This window comes from Pogona vitticeps, chromosome 5 (genome assembly GCF_051106095.1).
Source record: "Pogona vitticeps strain Pit_001003342236 chromosome 5, PviZW2.1, whole genome shotgun sequence".
In the NCBI taxonomy this organism is placed as follows: Eukaryota; Metazoa; Chordata; class Lepidosauria; order Squamata; family Agamidae; genus Pogona; species Pogona vitticeps.
Genome location: NC_135787.1, coordinates 6651049 through 6670089, shown reverse-complemented (window position 1 = coordinate 6670089; position 19041 = coordinate 6651049). Strand labels below are relative to the sequence as shown.

The 19041-nt window shown below is 44.4% G+C and overlaps 1 protein-coding gene across 10 annotated transcripts in view; it reads right to left on the bottom strand.

Moving 5' to 3' along the window:
* CTNNA2 (catenin alpha 2) overlaps nucleotides 1-19041 on the bottom strand; it is a 578592-nt gene that overhangs the window by 41858 nt on the left and 517693 nt on the right. For all 10 annotated transcript variants that reach the window (XM_078394460.1, XM_073002097.2, XM_073002098.2 and 7 more), the window contains 2 exons: nucleotides 13808-13921; nucleotides 1589-1770 (listed from right to left, as the gene is read on the bottom strand). In XM_078394460.1, coding sequence (XP_078250586.1) covers nucleotides 1589-1770; nucleotides 13808-13921 — 296 coding nt within the window. The remainder of the gene's footprint in view (nucleotides 1-1588; nucleotides 1771-13807; nucleotides 13922-19041) is intronic.

The following is a 19041-nucleotide window of genomic DNA, read 5'->3' as shown; positions in this document are numbered from 1 at the left end:
TCAAGCCATCTTGCACCCAGTCTACTTTACTGCTCCATTGTTCTCTTCAATACTCACTTTCAAAGTCAGGGCTCAGTCCTTCTGCTACAGATATGAAGAAATATTTCAGATTTCTCATTCATCTTTGAGGAATCTTGACATAGCAAGATTTATTCTGCAGAGGGTTTTCCAGCTGTGAAGAATCTTACCTCCTGGGCAAAACCCAGAAATGTAGCACTCTTTTTTGCAGTTTAATTCATTTCTACAGAGCATTTCTGCTTTCTCCTTTCTGAAGCTAGGCACACACATACAACAAGCACATCGGTTGCTCACAAAGATGCGAACCAGCCAACTATGCTTCTTCTTTTTAAATAGTCCTTTCAGCAACAAGGTAGTAGTACAGCTGCTCTGAATTTTGTAAGATTGCAGGAAAACTCCCTCACAAATGCACACATTCTTTCGAGACCCATCCCTCACCACCATCATAGGCATCCTTCAGTCTCGAGAGACTATGGTAACATGCTCTGAATCGAGGAGTGTCCTCTCCAGAGCATGAAGCCCGGGTAAGGTAATATGGAGGATAGGCTGTTACCCAAGCAGCAGATCCCCCCTCTCCACATTGCTGAAATGGCCCAATGGAAAGGCAAGAGCCAATACGACTGGTTCCAGCAACGTCGCAGGAGTTGGCAGAACGACACGAGCTGCCTTCGGGACTCCAGCTCCGGATTTTGCCTCGAGGTTAACTCCTGAAGCCTTTTCCATTGGTGGATATAGCCACAAGGCAGTGGAGGTTTGAAATCGGAGTTTTCCTTCTCCTAGATGGGCTGCCTTCCATGGCTAACGAGCCCCACCTACCCGGCCTGCTCTTTAATAGTGCAAAAGTATGATCTGATCCTTAAAACTTTCCTAACTCCCCGGCTTATGCAAATCTAATTGGCTTTCCTATTTACCACATTAAGGCCAGATACAAAATTTGAGAATTACGCGCGCCGTGGTCAGGAGACAAAAGGAAAGCCCAGGAAAAAAAAAAAAACTCAGCATGGCATCCATGCAAACAGACCTGGCCTTCGCCCTCAGCCCAGCTTCCTAGGGAAAAGAGTCCAGGGTCCTGGGACATGCTCTTTTACAGCAGGAAGTCCCACCGCTAGGCCCCACCCCCAGGCCATGTGGTCAGGAGACAAAAGGAAAGCCCAGGGGAAAAAAAAAACTCAGCATGGCATCCATGCAAACAGACCTGGCCTTCGCCCTCAGCCCAGCTTCCTAGGGAAAACCCCTAACCCTAACCCTCACCACCACCACCACCAAAAGCAAGCTTCATTTTCAAGAAGAATATTATTCTGAGGGATACACTTCCATCTTTAAACACATGAGGATCAACTAAGTCCTGATTTACATCTGAAAGGTTTGCCCAGTATGAATTCACGCATCTGGTTTCATCCCATTGGGTTTCTGTGTTGGGCGTGAGTTGATTCCTCATCAATGGCCTTCATAGTGGCAGGGCTTAGAAATGGTATTGTTTTTGAGTATAGCTCCCAGAATCAGATGCTCAGAAGCTGTAGGTCAAGAAAGAAAAGTTTCCTGCATGAAGATGAGCCTGATAAATACATACCTTGTGAAGTCTGTCATTTCCATCATGATCATGCACATCTGTTTAGCAAGTACAATGATATCATTGCCACTGTCGTCCCACTTGGCCACTTCTGCATCCAGTTTGCTCTTTTCTTGGTGGAATATCTCTACCTGCTCAGCTATCTTAGCCTTCTCCTCCTGCGGAAGCTGCGCCATGATTGCCTGCATTAAAACAAACACACACTTTTTCTTCTCTTTGAAATGAATGCTTCTCAGGAACAAATGTGGTGAATTATCTACCCACTACTTCTGCGTAACCAGAGAAACCAGTTCGCAAGAGTTGAATCTTCTAGCTTGAATAAAGATGGGTTGGAATAGTCTCTTTGTGCCATTTGTATTATTCCCAAGAGGCAGCAATGGTTTCAGAAACCCAAAATCTGTGTTTTCACCTTCCGGATTTGAAATCTTGGCTTTTGAAAGTACAAAGGGAGCAACCTTAGCTACCCCTAGCTCTGATATTTCCCACAACGTAATGGGTTTTTTGTTTGTTTCACTTTGGGCACTAGGGCTCAGAAAGGTTCGCCGTCACTGACCTAGGGAATAATATCTCATGGGATTTGGAGACTATACTTACATTAATGCATCCTAGTGCAGGCTTTTTTGCAGCCACATCTCACTGTTGGCTCATATTCAGCTTCTGATCTACAACAATTCCAAAACCCTTTTGCCCGTAGTATACTATAACTGACTGCAGGATTACTTTCGCACCATCCCATCCTTTCTCCAGATAGTGGTCATGGAATCAGACAGAAGGTAAGCTCACACAACTCACTCAAAAGCCATATGGAGAAGCCAATACTCAAAGCTGCCATGAGGGTTTGGTGAGCTGTTCTGGCCTGTAGTGAAGCTCCTTAGTGCAAGAACTGTTAACTGTCCCTCATCTTATCTTATCAGCAAACAAAGGCAGGAAAAAACTACAATCTATCAGACCCAAAATCTTATTCCAGGTCCACAGAACAAGCAAGGACTTGGCAGTGTTTTGACCGTCCAACTTCAACGGCTCCATTGCCTCAATTCTCCATCAACTGGTTAGAGCAGATCCTTAGGACAGGAAGATCTCCAGCTGGAGAAGGTACTTTCATTCCATAGCACAGGTTTGCCCAAACTGCTTTCAGGCACACACAAAAGAGGTGTGTGTGTGTGTGGGGGGGGTCTTGAACATTATTTTTTAAAAAGCCCTCAAGGTTTATGAGCAGAGCAAAATCCTTCTAAAACTTTTTCTGAGGTCTCCAGCCATACTTAATTCTGACTCGCACTTTCTTGACTCCAGAATAGAAACAGGCACAAACCTCGTTTTGGAGGTCTGGCCCAATTGGTCACCACACTTGCAGAGGCATGGTGCAGGCATGGTGCCCTCCTTCCTTCCCTGAATGCTGGCCCATTCTTCAGGTGATGTAGGCCTCCCTCCTCCACCTCCTCCATCAGCCACCCAGTCAAAAGTATCAGTTTAGGAATCCCTGCCCCACTTGTCTGAGTGGGCGGCTGACGGAGGAGGTGGAAGAGGGAAGAGCACGCTGCAAGAGGCGAGTGGGGAGTCACGCCGGGTAGGTGGGGAGGGAAGCACATGTCACCTGAGGAATGGGCTGGTGTGCAGGGGAGGCAGAGGGAGGGCGTTGTTTGTGCACAGCGCCTGTGTGAGCACAATGACATATTGGGTTAGATCTCCAAACATGCCCATCTCTACTCCAGAATTCTTGTGAGTGCTTTGAGCATTATGGGGTGGTATATAAGCAGCACACTTTGCTTTTCTTGTGTTCCTTTTCACTTTTGCCGCTATAATTTTTCTTTCCATCTTCTTATATCTCCCCTCCCACACACTTCCCTTTGGTCCCGCGGTGACATTTTCAGGATTATGCATCCAGGAACATCAATAGACATTAATCTATCTGCTTCCTTTCCCACTTGATGCCTACATTTTACATTTTGGTCTTATTTCTCCATGAGAATATGACTTTGATGATCCGTTTGTCTTCTCGACAGGTCTGTGACTGCCTAATAAATAATAATAAAACTGAATGGAACTGCACATATGTTCAATTTCATACACATTTGTACTTGCATGCTGTGGCATTAGTTTGGTGCACCAACTCTTTAATCCATGACTTGCTTTCCACCCATACATCAACATCAGAAGCTATGTCTGAAGCAAGACATTATCTTGAATGTCGGGTTGCCTATGACAGAGAGAATTCTTAACTGCAATTCCATCACTTTCATATGAACGTGCTCAGCCAACCCTCGGTTAGCTGTTCCCAGAATTATTTCCAGCACATTCTTGCCAAGTGAAAAAGGAGTGCATTACCTTTATTAAACATTTTCTTAGGTCTAAAGGTTTCCTGGCACTTCTATAGACAGACCTACCACATTGCATAGAAATATTAGGCAGAAGGTTCTTTGGTCAAATGAAAAAAGGAGGAATTGTTCAAAACAGGTCTTCCGATTCTGATGAACCAGAGTCACAGAAACCTGGATTCCCATTGACTTCTATAACTCAGAAGTTCTCAGGTCACATTGACTGTTTCCCAAAGTCTGGAAGAACTCATAGGCGCATAGGGATTCTGAGGGGTGAGGAACGGATTGAGTCACAGACCTGCAGAATTGCAAGGGTCCTAAGGATCATCTATATAACTCTCAATGAACATAAGATGCCAATAGCTAGCTCCTCCCAGAAGATGGCCATCCAATCTCTTCTTAAAAGCCACCCATGAAGGACAGCCCACCTCTTTCAAAGGCAGTCAATTCTGCTCTTGCCATGAGGACGTTCCTCTGAAAGTTTAGTCACTGTAGACCTGGGAAAGGGCCCTATGGATTATCAAGTATCTTCCCCTTTTCTGTAGGCGTCCCTCTGCCTAATTCTACTGTTGTTAAAATTATTTGTTGAACTTTGCTGGAATTGTGTCTGGGGCGGTTCTACTCCTAATCATAGGGGGTGGAAACTGACTGCTGGCAGGGTGAACTCCCCCGCTAGTGTAGACCCACTCAATCCTGTTGCAGAAGCAGAGGTTATTTGTGCGAGGAGTACTGGCTAGCTTGCACAAACACTGAAAATTTGGGATTGGATCTTCATATTTCAAGGACGTCTGCCTCCAGAATCCACCGGGAATATTCCAGGCAGAATTCTCAGTGCGGGAGAGCAGAAATAACAAGGAGAGGTTTCCCCACTGCCTTCCACTCCATTCTCTGTGTTTCAGATTTAAAGGATGGAACCCTGCTGCTCACTGGCTACCTTGGAGTTGCTGCTCAGCTGCATGGGAAATGTAGTCTTACTATCCATTAGGATTTATACACGAACCTTCTCACAGACTACCTGAACTATGTGGTCCTAAGGGAACTCCCCTTAGGCTATACCGGCGGGGTTCTGAAACACATGGAATGGAGTAGAATGGCAGTGGGAAAACCTCTTTTTTGCCTGTCATTTGTGCTTCCTCACTTCCAGAATTCCTCCAGGGGGATTCTAGATGAATTCTGGATGTAAGAGTTGGTCAAATATTTAAAAAAAAAAGTCTTTCCTGAAAATCTCAGACCGGTGTTATGGGTGTGGTTTCCATCTACTAGATTCTAGTCTTAGATTCCAGTTTTTGTTGTTGTTTAGTCATTAAGTCATGTCCAACTCTTTGCGACCCCATGGACCAGAGCACGCCAGGCCCTCCTGTCTTCCACTCCCTCCTGGAGTTGGGTCAAATTCATGTTCATCACTTCGATGACCCTATCCATCCATCTCATCCTCTGTCATCCCCTTCTCCTCTTGCCTTCACTCTTTCCCAACATCAGGGTCTTTTCCAGGGAGTCTTCTCTTCTCATGAGATGGCCAAAGTATTGGAGCCTCAGCTTCAGGATCTGTCCTTCCAGTGAGCACTCAGGGTTGATTTCCTTCAAAATGGATAGGTTTGTTCTCCTTGCAGTCCAGGGGATTCTCAAGAGCCTCCTCCAGCACCACAATTCAAAGGCATCAATTCTTTGGTGGTCAGCCTTCTTTATGGTCCAGCTCTCACTTCTATACATTGCTACTGGAAAAACCATAGCTTTGACTATGCGGATTTTTGTTGGCAAGTTGATGTCTCTTCCTTTTAAGATGCTGTCTAGATTTATCATCGCTTTCCTCCCAATAAGTAGGCGTCTTTTAATTTCGTGGCTGCTGTCACCATCTGCAGTGATCATGGAGCCCAAGAAGGTAAAACCTCTCATTGTCACAGATTCCAGTTTACCACCCAACTTTTACAAGAACCTAGCAAGCAAGTTACAAAGTGGAATGGTCAAATTATAATAATTGGATCCGAAAATCAAATGGGCATTTTCAACAATGACTTCCAGCCTGTAGCGCTGTTTGGCTCCGGGGTCCGACCAAGCCGCATGGCATATTTAATGGGGTGTGACATATATTTAAGTGTCATTACACTTTTCCTTGTTTATGTCACTTTCAATCAGCCATAGCCTCTCTCTACGTATTCTTAAAATGCTCTTGGCTTTTAAAAAATTCATAATTGACCTTTTCCAAAACCGGAATTAAAAAAGGTTATCTAGAAACAAGAGATCAGAAAAGAGAGAGAGAGAGAGAGGAGAGGAGAAGATGTGCAAGTTAATCAAATTAAAATTCAATGCCTGAGTTTTAATTAGGCCTTATCAATGTAACTCCGCAGTCTGAAATGTTAATGTGCAAAAAACCTTTCCCCACAGAAAAAAAAGAGGTGACGACAGCAAGTGCCCAGAGTGACTGCAAGAAAACTTGCTTTATGCATCTGGTGTTTATCTGTATTGCTAAGAGGATTCATATTCATGTGTGTAAGCAGAGTCTCTCTCTTTCACACACACACACAGAAACATAGGCGCTAATTTTCATTTTTGTCACTGATAAGTGGTGTGATTCTCACCTCAGTTAACACCCTGACCTTGACTGTTGTGCTTCTTTTAAAAACAGATGTGCTTTTGAAAAAGAGCCCTCGCTCTGTAGGAAAGGCGCAGCGTTCCGACTCCGTCTGTATTTACAGTGGTGCCTCGCATAGCGAGGTTAATCCGTTCCGGATTAACCTTCGCTATGCTGAAGCATCGCTGAACGGGGCAGCGATTTCCATTGGAACGCATTAAACATCGTTTAATGCGTTCCAAATAGGCGAAATACTCACCGTTCAGCGAAGCTTCTTAATGGCCGGCAGCCATTTTCGCGCCCTCGCCTCGCTTAACGAGGGCGCGAAAACGCTGCGCGCGGCCATTTTAGGCCATTTCCCGGCTTCCGGCGGCCATTTTGGCTGCCGAACAGCTGATCGGCGGGGGTCGTTTTGCGAAGATCGGTAAGCGAAACGCTTACCGGTCTTCGCAAAGCGAATTTTTCCCTATAGGAAAAACGTGCGATCGCATTAGCGATCCGAAAAAACGGATCGCTATGCGATTTAATCGTTATACGGTGCGCTCGTTAAGCGAGGCACCACTGTATTTCTAATCATGGAGAAACATCCGACCGTTAAACCACTTGAAGCACCTCTAGAATGGAGTTGCATCTACTTATACCCTCCAGCAGAAGGATGGCAAGGCTGTTGGATTGACCAGGTCCGGCCAAAGGCTCTCCTGTCCTCCAGGACAGGGCTGCACGGAAAATGCAACTACGGGGCCCGAACAAAGAATCCTGCACCTTGCGAGTCTCAGGTTAGAACAACAGCCGTTGGAGGGGGAAGGAGAGGAGAAACTAGGCCAATGTCTAATGCTTAAGGGTGAGAAGATGAAGCTGAGAGACAAGCCTTTGATAGTCTCCATGACATTAGCAACAGTAGAACAAATTCTGAGATGTCTGCTCAATGGATATACATGCTTTCTGTCCTTTACACAGGACAGAATTTGAGGCTTTAGCATCTGGACAGTGTTGCGAATGCAGCATTCTTCCCGGACCCTGGAGATCATGATGAGCTGTTATTAGATTGCCAGGGGTTACACCATTTCATGAACATCCTTATAGCTCAGTGGTTGAGGTCTTTGGCTGGAGAGCCAGAAGTTGGGAGTTCGGTTCCCCACTGTGCCTCCTAGACAGGGGCTGGACTCGATGGTCCATAGGGTCCCTTCCAGCTCTGCAGTTCGAAGGTTATCCTTTAAGTAGTATTGGCAAACAAAACTCCAAGCAGACTCAAAATGGGAACCATCCCAAAGCTCTTGCCTAAATTTTAATGTCTCTCATACCTGTAAATAAGTAAATACGAGCCATTTCCAGCTTGGAATTGAAGGGAATTATGGAGATACGGGTAGTTTTGCAAGTTTTGGTATGGAGGTTCAGAGGCGAGCCTGCACACTTGACAACGGAAGCCCCATGAGGGTGGTCACAGGATTATGTGGCCTAGTCCACTCAATACCATGGCCAGCAAAGAGGGAGAACAAGGATAGAAGTCACAGAATTCCCCAACCAGCAGGACATGGCCATGCTGGCTGCGGGATTCTGGGAGTTGTTGTCATTAAATTAAATGCTAGAAAGGATTTTATGGACATAACTTCTGTATACGCCTAGAGCAGTAGTGTCCAACCTTGGCCCTCCAGATGTTCTTAGACTACAGCTCCCAGAAGCCTTCACCACCACCTCTGCTGGCCAGGATTTCTGGGAGTTGAAGTCCAATAACATCTGGAGGGCCAAGGGTGGACACCACTGGCCTAGAGCTTCTCTATGTGAGTGGGGATCCTGTATGGGCCAGAGTTACCCCATATATGGAGGAACTCATGCACAACCCTTCCTAACGTTCTCAGGATGTTTTGGGGAGGGTTTCTGAATTTGAGGAGATGGCGCAGGGCTAGTCCGTACAGAGGGACTGGTCTCTCACAACCACTAAGGTTTAAGTGAAATTTTGGGTCTGTTCACTACCCACTTTGTGTGCCAGTTAACCAAGTCCTTCTATTCTCCGAAGCAGTGTCAACCAGAGATGTTGCAAGGAACGTTTATATGTAAGAAAGTTGAGAGGAGCAAAGCTATTATGAGAGCTATTAAGACGTCCTGGGATTTATGTTCAAGATGCAGGCAAAAGACAGTGTTAGAGGGCAGCTTTATGCAATTTAGACCTTCCTAATTTATTCCCCCATCTACGAAGCAGAAGTAACAGCGGCCTAATAGGTTGACTGTGAACTTCTTGAGATGATCCACATTGCTATTTACCAGATATTTTGGAGCAGGGTGAAATTGCAATAAAAATAATTTTGGTATTTGGCACTAAAATGGGAGAAAGAAGGAAATGCAAGCACGTTTCGACCATACTTTCAAAACCATAGGCTTCTACTGGCTAGACGCCCCCCCATGTAGAACGCCTGCTGTGTGCATCATTGATGGATGCTCTAGGAGTTGAAAACGCAGAACAAGTGTGCCTTAGGGCCAGGGCTGCTCCATACATAGAAGGTTTGCAGCTTGTACCCAAACTTGAGCTGTTGCTTGCATTCATGTGTCCCTTAATGCCTCTGGCGAAATCCTTACAACAGCCAGTCCTGTAGCTTGGATGGTTGGGTGAGCAAATAGAGAAGAAGTAAGAAGAATAGATCTGCATGACTTTCAATCTTAGCTGCAACAGTTTGTTCCAATTACAGTGCTTGTCAAGGGAATACTACAGTTTCAGTAGAAAGTAGAACAATAGACAGAACCCAACATTTTGCTCGGATTCAACACTTCCAAGGCTGAACCTGACTAGTTAGGTCTGGAGATACAGGCCCAAATCCTTATCACATAAAGTTACATGGTGTAAACCCGATGGTGTCATCATCCAGCGGCAGTAATATTTAATGTAAGCTAATTTAAAGCTGGCAATTCCCACCGCAACTCTTTTGGGCTACGGGGATCTCTAAAGCTCCCTTTTGCTAAAAGGAAGCCTTTAGGAGCTATATGTTGGGGGTCTTTTGTCAAAAATTGCCACTGGATCCCCGTTGGCAGCCCTTATTCAGGCAGCAACAATTTGGCAGTGATTTTGGACGATTAAGACTTTCCCTGCTTCTCCACTCTCCCGAAACTCACAAAGGCTTCCTCAAGGCAAAAAGATAGCACTCGGGACCCTGAAAGAGGGGGAAAGGATACTTTTGATTATTTTAAATTAAATATACTGGTGACAGAGGATAATGTCATCTGATTTGAGCTATGAAACTTCATACAAATGGATTTTGCCCATTATTTAGTTAGGCATCCTTCATTGTCGAAAGACTATGGTAACGTGCTCTGTATGGAGGACTTGGAACAGCATCTAGTGTGGCTGAGGAGGCCAATTCGAGAGTGACAATCTCTTCCACACTGAAGACAAATCCAATCTGTCCCCTGTCCAGCTCCCTGGTTTTGCTGCTTTTGTGACTTCCTCTTTGCCTCGGCCTGCTGGACAAGGGTCTCTTCAAATTGGGAGAGGCCGTGAAACACTGCCTGCCTCCAGGCTGAACGCTCAGATGTCAGGGTTTCCCATCTGTTGAGGTCCATTCCTAAGGCCTTCAGATCCCACTTGCAGGCGTCCTTGCATCGCAGTTGTGGTCTTTTCTTCTCTGGAAACAGTAAGCATGACTCCCCATGTTAAAAACAAAGAATGCTGCATATACTCACTTATGGTCGGTGTATTTTTTTCCCTTGGATGTTAGCCTTGAATTCCACTGATTTCATGTATCAGCTTTCGCAGACCACTTAGCGAAAGGTAAACATTGAATTCAATAGCAGTGAAATACATTCTAAACATTCAACAAGCTTCAACAACCATCCTTTGAATGCAGGGGTCACCTGTCAAACTAAACTAAACTAATCTGCAGTCTTCTCGTGTAAGTTAAGGTCATCCGCAACAGCATCTTCAGTTTATCATGAAACAATTACCTGCCTAAAATTGCCCTGATTCAGAAACAAGTGCTTTCAGGCACAATTAGATTTGTAGCAACTACTTAGCACCTGGAAACCGTCCACCAAGACAAATGAGCATCTTGAAAACCATGACTAATGGATAACCGCGTGAAGTACGGCAGATGTTGGGCACTTTCAGACCCCAGGTGTCAAGTAACTTTAGGCATGTGGATTTTACCCGTGACACTATGTCTGACTCCCTTTCCCCCTAGACCAGCCCTGCATGCTATGGGCTCACAACTGTGTGCCACTCCAAACAAACACAACATTCTACTTTAGTTGTGCTTAAGTTGAGGGCTCATGCCAAGAATGGTCGAAACGTACGCCATTGAAGAAATCAACCTTTGTTTGTTTTACATGGACAACATTTCTAGGTGATCTTTTCATGTGACGATGACACACAGAATGGCTGGGGAACCTGGCACTTCCAGGAATTGAAATAGCATAGCTAAGTGGTTCCCAAGGTTCGTGGTACCCACTGAACCCAGGTGTTCTTGGACTCCATCTCCCAGAAACTCTGGTGAGCACATCTGTTGGCAAAGGCTTCTGGGAACTGCAGTCCAAGAGGCACCGGTTGTGGGTTGTCAATCTTTTTGCGATCGCAATTGTGATAGCAAAACGATGGTCTAAATGGTTTTTTTTCGCTTTGCGATGATCGGTTCCCTGCTTCGGGAACCGATTCTTCGCAAAACAACAATTTTAAAACAGCTGATCGGTGGTTTCAAAATGGCCACCGGGTAAACAAAATGGCTGCCCACTGTTTTCTGGGACAGATTCCTCACAAGACAGACAGCGAAAACAGCTGCCCTATGGAGGATCTTCGCTGGACAGTGAGTTTTGACCCCATTGGAAAGCACTGAAGGGGTTTCAATGTGTTTCAATTGTTTTTTTCCCCGCTTTACGATGTTTTCGCTTAACGGCGATTTTCCTGGAATGGATTATCGTCATTAAGCGAGGCACCACTGTATGTATTTTTGAAGCACAGCGTATTTGGTCCCTGGTTCAATCACAGGTATTGATTAGATTCCAATTGCTTTTCACAAAAGTGACAGCAGTTTATTGTTGACTGTGTTACCTCATGGCGAGTTAGCAAGATGGTGAAGCAGACGCTTCCAAAACTTCTTAGGGTTCTTTCGTATAGAGTGTTATATTTCAAAATGGTGTAGAGGGCATTAGAGACATTCCAGAGTTGGAGACCTTCAAGAGAAAATTGGACCACCCTCTGTCCGATCTGCTTGGATTTGGATTCCTGCCTTCAACAGGGAGTCGATGGCCTCAAAAGCCCCTTCCAACTCCATGTTTCTCTGATTCTATGACACATCCCCTCAATATCTAACCTTTTCATATTGCTACAGAAAGTCCAAAAACAACTGGTTGCCACATTAAGCTGAGCACACTTTCAACCTTCCATGGGTTCAAAAGCTCTTCCACTTGGGCAGAACTCTGAAGCCCCATCCATCTGTTATAGCTGCTGTCCAGTTCTTTCTCAGCAACAGAGGGAGTGGATGAGCAGGACTGGAGGCTGTGCTTGCAAATAATGACCAAACAGGGCCAAGACTCAGAGAGGAAGTGAAGTATGAAGTGAAGACAAATATTTTCAATCCAAGAAGACCACAGACTGGAGAGGACAGGGCAAACTGCAAAACTACACCACTTACTTTTGAGGCACATCTCGGATAACTTTGGAGTTCCTCAGAGTTTCAGTCACCCAAAAGTATCAGAATAAGATAATACTGTCCTGGTTCGGTAGTCCCTTTAAAGGTTCTGTCTCTCTGTCTCTGTAGGGTTATCCACTCCTGGTTCATGAATGCCCATTCTTTGACTCTCATGGACCAAAATGGAACACCTTAGTCCCCCAGAGTCACATTTTCTTGTAGAACTCACAGACAACTCAACCTGCACTGTATTCATTCTGAAGGATGGCCACCTGCACAGCTGTAAGCCATGTGCCCAACTTTCATCCATACAGCACATACCATTTTTAATACAAAATAAATTGGGACAAAAATGATTTCAGCAAATCTATTGCATTTTGCCATTACAGTATAATTTTATCCCAGCCGGTGTAAGGTGCTGCCATTTTAAAAAAGTTCTATACTGGCCAGGGAGGGGCAGGATGGCACCTATGGTGCTGTGCCAGCAAGCCACTGGGAGCCTCCAAGCTGAAGTTCATCCCCATCTCTAGTCCTAGAAGTATAAGCCAGGTCTGTACACATGTGGATGTTTTCAAAGCTTTTTTTTTTTTTTTTTTTAAAGATACCCCTACAAATTGATTTTATGTTTTATGGTATGGCTATTTGTGCTATAATTCAGTGTTTAATGTTTGTTAATGTAAATGGGGTGGTATGTAAGTTAAAAGTAATAAAGAAGTAAATACCATATTTTTCAATGTATAAGACTATACTTTTGTGTAAAATCTTTAGACTAAAAATTGAGGGTCATTTTATACACGGAAGTAAGCTGAGGAGAGAAAAAACAAGTGGAGGGGAAAGCAGAGATCAAAGTGATCCTGCACGGCTTTGATCCCTGTTTTCCCCTCCACTTGCTAAGCCCCACTTAGATTTCCTAATTTTGTGTTAGAAAAGTAGGGGGCGTCTTATACATGGGGACATCTTATACACGGAAAAACTACGGTAATAAATGCCATTTTTAAATAAACTTGAATGCCAAGAAGTATATATTCTGGTTCTTAACAGGCTGGCCCGCTTCAGGAAGAACACTGGAATTTTCAGTGGTTACAGGAAATAGAAGACATTGACATTAAACCCGAACCCAGCTACTAATTCTCATTACATGAGTATTCTCAGAGAGAACTTACTCCATCCAAGTTCTTTTACTCTGGTGGGAGAAGGCTAAATATTGAGAAATGCTCTGTGTTCACATCCCTATTATGCGAGGATATCTCCAGTTCACCACTTAATATGGGACTGCCCTGATGCTAATGACCTCTATATGGGTATAGCGCAGTAATGAGTTGGGATTTCAGCCAAAGCTTTCATATCCAATTTTTGTTTCCATAAGCACATGATCTAGAAACTTGACCACAATCTTGTGGCTTTTTGTTTGTTTTGTTTTGAACATCCAAACTGAAATTCTTAGGACACTTCCTAGTTGGACCACGTGCTGAAAGCTAGTTTTCTTCACTCCTGGTAGCAAATATTGGTCATGGGGGAAAAATGAACATCACGTAAATTCAACGACACTTTCCTTTTTCAATGAACTTCCCAGGCCAACTGGAGGTGTCCTAAATGATTTCTGACATGAGGCAACCCAAATGGAAGCTCTTCTATTTGCAGTTTGGTTCCCCAAACCAGCTTCCAAGAGCACCCCTTTTGCTGAAGAAAGTAAAGCGATGCTCATACACTGCATGGATTTTAAACTCACTCTTGCACTCTGGCCCGCAATCAGCTGGTCATCCTCTGTCTGCACACTCGTCCGGCTGCGAACATCGTAATCTTCCTGCTCAAAGTCAGAGTCATCTTCCAGCTCTTCGGGAGTCTGGATTTTAAAGACAAAGAGGAAAAGAAAGAGCAAGAAGAGGAGAAAGGGTAGGCTTTAAAAGGATGCAGGCAAATCCTGGCAATCACTTATCTGTTCCTCTTTCATCAACTACCTGCCTAGAGAACACTGTTTCTTCTTCATATTAAATTATCTTGTCTCCAAAGGCAGGCAGGACCCCAAATTGAATTGTCTTTTTTTTAAAATGATGCTCTTCCAGCCCTGCTTCCCCACCCCCCCTGCCCCACAAGTAGCATCCATCATCACCTTGCTGTGATCTCTCTTCCCTCCGTTAACAGGGTAAGAACACATTTTGCAAACTAACCCCCACAGGCTGGTTTCCCCTCCCCCCCCAGTCCTAGAATGTGATATTTCCAAATAATTATATTTGGTCTCTGGATAGAGAACACCGGTAATATTATCATGCCAAGCTGACTGGAAAATCTTTCAAGAGATTAAGGGAAGGACCTCACAAAAAGGCACTTTGAGCCAGGAGTAAAGCCAAAAGACCGGAAACATAACACAGAGCTCCCACACCACCTACTACCCCAAATGCAATTTGATTTGGACCGATTCGTGAAGTGCCGTTCATTTATTTATTACTAAGCCGGTCAGAATGGGCCAAGGAGGTGGAGCCAGCGTGAAGGTTTGGACAAGAATGCAGTATCATGCATCTGTGCCTGGATCTTCTGCTTCCACATTCCCCTTCACAGTTCCAAAGGTAGTGAGGAGCTCTGCTTTTAAAAGGGAGAGATGAGTCGTAGAAGACCATCCATGGCAATAGGGTTTCTAGTGCCCTCCTTGTCACAACTCAAGTGATGGCAAGGCACAAGATATGAGGGGCAAGGAGAGAACCTCGAAAGCTCTCCTTCCAGGGGAATCAAGATTTCATTAGCATGATCGCTTTGTGGTGTTTCCAAAGGACACTATAGGACAGATGTTCCTCTAACCCAGTTCTAGCCTCTGCTTTCCCTTGCTTGCTCCTCTCCCTTTCAAACCCACATAAAATAAGCAGGAGTTCTGTGCACATAAGAGGACAGCAGTCAGGATAACCTTTCCAGAGTAACAGGGGGAAAACGTAGCTCTCCCACACTCTGAAGGGAGGCTGTGCCATAGACCTTGACAGCCCAATAGAGAAGGGTATGGACCACTGAAATGGTAGTCCATTTTGGTTTGTGGAAGTCCATGACTCACAAATTTATAGTTTTTCCTGAACGAACCACAAATTGGTTCGTCAGCTCCTGCAGCCACAGCCTAAACTGTGCCCCCTTCCCCCTACCTCCATTGCTTCCCTACTTTGTCCTGGTGTTGTCTCCTCCCCTCCCTCCACTGCCTTTTTTTTTAAGGTACCTGGCTCTCGCAGGCCGATGGCCTCTGTGAACAGCTGAGAGGTGGGGACAAGTGCAGGAGTCAGCTGCTTTGTAAGATAGTGGCGGCCACGGTGGAGCAAGTGGCAGGAAAAGGTAGGGAGACAATGGGGGCAGTTGGAAGGGGCAGGGAGCAGGTGGTGGTGGGGCAATGAAACAGACTGTTTGTTGGGTCACCGAAAAAAATTCATTGATTCCAGAAAGTTCAGGTTCCCTGGTTTGGATGAACCTGAACTGATCTGAATAACGCATTTGCAATTTTTGACAAAATTCCCGGTTTGTGGTTAGCTTTGTGCTCATCTCTAGAGCCCAACACTCTAGAGCACAGGGTTCAAAGGAGCAGTGAAGTTGCAGGATCCATCCATCATTTGCAATCTTCTTCAGGTGACAGAAGGCTATGCATAACCTTTCCTTTGCCATCCCTGCTCCAACCAAACAACAATTAACAAGGGCAGGAAGATATTTTAATCAGACCGTGTCTTATCTGAATTTTATCCTACAACGGCCTTCTGACATGGAATAGGGGGCGAGGAAGCTTTTCGCATCCAGATATTTTGAACATTTGCTCCCAGAAGCCATATCATGCCAAGGATGGTCCATGACTGGGAATTATGGGACTTGGAAGTCCATGCTGCTTAAAATTTCCATGGATTATTGGCATGAGTGGTTTCTGTGGAGCTCCGAATCATGAAAAACTGGAATTAAAAGGGAAGGAATGTAAAAGGACAGGTGAGGAATATTAACAAATAACAGGACATCAGGTTATCAGCAATGACGGCCAAATTAAGAGGTAAATTTGACTCGGAAGCTGTCATAAGGACTAGACCTTATCACCTGATGTAATCCTTGCCTCCTAGATGTGGCTGGTTGCTCTCTCTGCCCTACTTCTCAAGGCATTATAAAAGCCCCATGTCTGAGATGTGGAGAGAGGTCGAAAGGGGATCAGAGAATAACCGCCTTGTTCTATTCTCGTTTCTGACTATTGCTTATATTAATATCTTTTGCTGCCTAATCCTTTAAGTCTGCCTGGATTGATTGATTGATTGATTGATTGATTGATTGATTGATTGATTGATTCATTTATTTATTTATTTATTTATTTATTTATTTATTTATTTATTTATTTATTTATTTATTTATTTATTTATACCCCAGTCATTTAGACAATTTCTACTCTGGGTGGCCAGCAATAAAAATAGACTAAAAGCAATCTAATATGTCAAAACAACAATTTAACAACAATAACAATATCATTCCAAATGGAAAAATAGAATATTTACCAACAGTTTCCCAATTCTTGCATCAGTGAAACAGAACGAGAAACCTCTAAAGTTACTGTAAAGCAGCCACTCTCAACAATTTCTTTTATTTTTTGGGGGGTGGGGTGGAGGGCCCACGGCCAAAAACATAATATGAAAGAAATACAGGACAAATCAGGGTTGTGTAAAGTCACCTAACGAACCTTATAAGGTGGTGTGTGAAGAATTGTTTCCATCCTGTGGCCCCTTTCGGATGCACTATAGCCCCCCAGAGGGCTAATATGGCCTCCCGCATTGAGAATGACTGCTCTTTAAAGCACTGTCAGCAATTCTGGTTATCTTGTCCATGATGACTTGAGCAAGGGGTAGGGGGATCCTCCCTGATATTCTGGGAGGAGGAATCCAGTCCTGCCCCACTGGGCAGCCTCCGGTCCATATTATAAAACCTGCGGAAGAATTTGCTCTGGAAAGGGAACACAGTGGTGTATTCACCATATATTTTATTTTATTTATTTATTTATTGGACTTATATACCGCCCCATAGCGCTACAAGCACTCTCCGGGCGGTTTACAATTTTTTTAATTATACAGGATACACATTGCCCCCCCAGCAAGCTGGGTACAAACAAACGCCAGCTCCAGGAATGTGAGAAAAATGCTCAGTCCATCTCACTGTCCAAACAGATGTTAGTCCTTGAGTTGCAATGAGCAAATCTAAGTGATGGAAAAAAAATATTGCCGACAGCAGGAGTGACGCTGAACAGCCTGTCGTATGAGGAGAAATAAGATGCAGAAGAGGACACGCATTGTGTTGCTTCTGGACTTTCTCGGCTGGGTTTCATTCCAGCAAGGTGTCCCAGGGAAATACTGTAAGTAATTGAGGCAAAAACTGTATGTACCAGTCTGCCTCCAGGGTGATGAAAGAAACAAGGCAGGCCAGTCTATTCCTTTCAATTTCAGCTGCTGAAATTATCTGGCTAAATATATTACACAGGGAGTATTTTTTTTCTCTCTTCCCCCAACTCCTAAAAGAGTGGCAGAGGGAACTAATTTTCTCCCCACCTTGATTACTAACACGATTAAGATGTCTTTACATCTCTGGTTCACCTCCACGTAGGTGGCAAAATGCAGCTCGACAGAGATGATGCTTCTTCCCTTTCGATTACCAGAGTGAGGTGAAAGGAGACCCCTTTTTGTGTGTAGTTTGAAGAATAGGCTTCCTTTCCTACGTGCTGTAAAACAAATATCCCTGCTAATTTCTTTGTTCCATGATGTGTACTCCGAACAATTACTGGAGGGGGGGGATGAATGGCTCTGACAGAAAATCTGATGTGATTACGAGTCATTTTAGCGCTCAGGCTTTTCAGAAAAGATTTAAAGAGCAAAACAGGAGACTTACTGTGCCTGAACAAACAGTTCTGAAATTATGTTCTAAAAAGGAAATTTAAGCTCCAATTTAGTGCCTTCAGTACACACTGAGCTAATGGGCCCGGATCCCCTCAATGTCAGTCTATAGGTTTCAGAAATATCAACAGAAACATCGCCATATTTCCTGTGAGAGGAGACAAACCTTCCAGTGGAGTGACACGAATATGGGCTCTTAAATAAGCTGGTTGAAGGCAGGCTGATGAAAACAAACTCACAAAACCTTCCCTCCCAATTATTATGCTGTTTAGTTTATTAAGTGGGGAGGGAGAAGAAAGAAAACGGCTGATAAAATCAAATCAACTGGTTACTCAACGTTGAAATGACAATTTCCCTACCTGAATAAACATTGAGAACTACCCCTTTGGAGATTCACTGGAGCAGCAAGTTAATTTATTTATTCATTTAGATATTAAGAACACCTATCTCTTACCCTGAGCTCAATACGTACATTAATGAGGCACAAACAGTTCTAATCTTCATTACACAATTGAACTATGGTAAAAGCGAGATAGCTGGATGCTGTGGGTAATGTGCTATTTTTCTGCACAAGAGGGGTGTGTGCAAAGGGGGGGGGATGTCTGCCTACTGTTCGTTTTCAGAGTTGATCAGGACTGAATTGCAGATCAGAGGTAAACACTTTCCAGAGCTGCCTTCCAACCCTGTTGTGATTCAGATGATGGATCTGGAAACGGATTGTATCCACTTTGCTGTTACCATTACATACAAGGGAATTAAGCACTGGTGGACTATGATTAACTAGGGATGTGGTGGCGCTGCAGGTTAAACCGCAGAAGCCTCTGTGCTGCAAGGTCGGAAGACCAGAAGTCGTAAGATCGAATCCATGCGATGGAGTGAGCTCCCGTCGCTTTTCCCAGCTCCTGCCAACCTAGCCGCTCGAAAGCATGTAAAAATGTGAGTAGATAAATAGGTACCACCACGGTGGGAAGGTCACGGTGTTCCGTGCCTAGTCGCACTGGCCATGTGATCACGGAAAGATTGTCTTCGGACAAACACTGGCTCTATGGCTTGGAAATGGGGATGAGCACCGCGCCCTAGAGTCGGACAC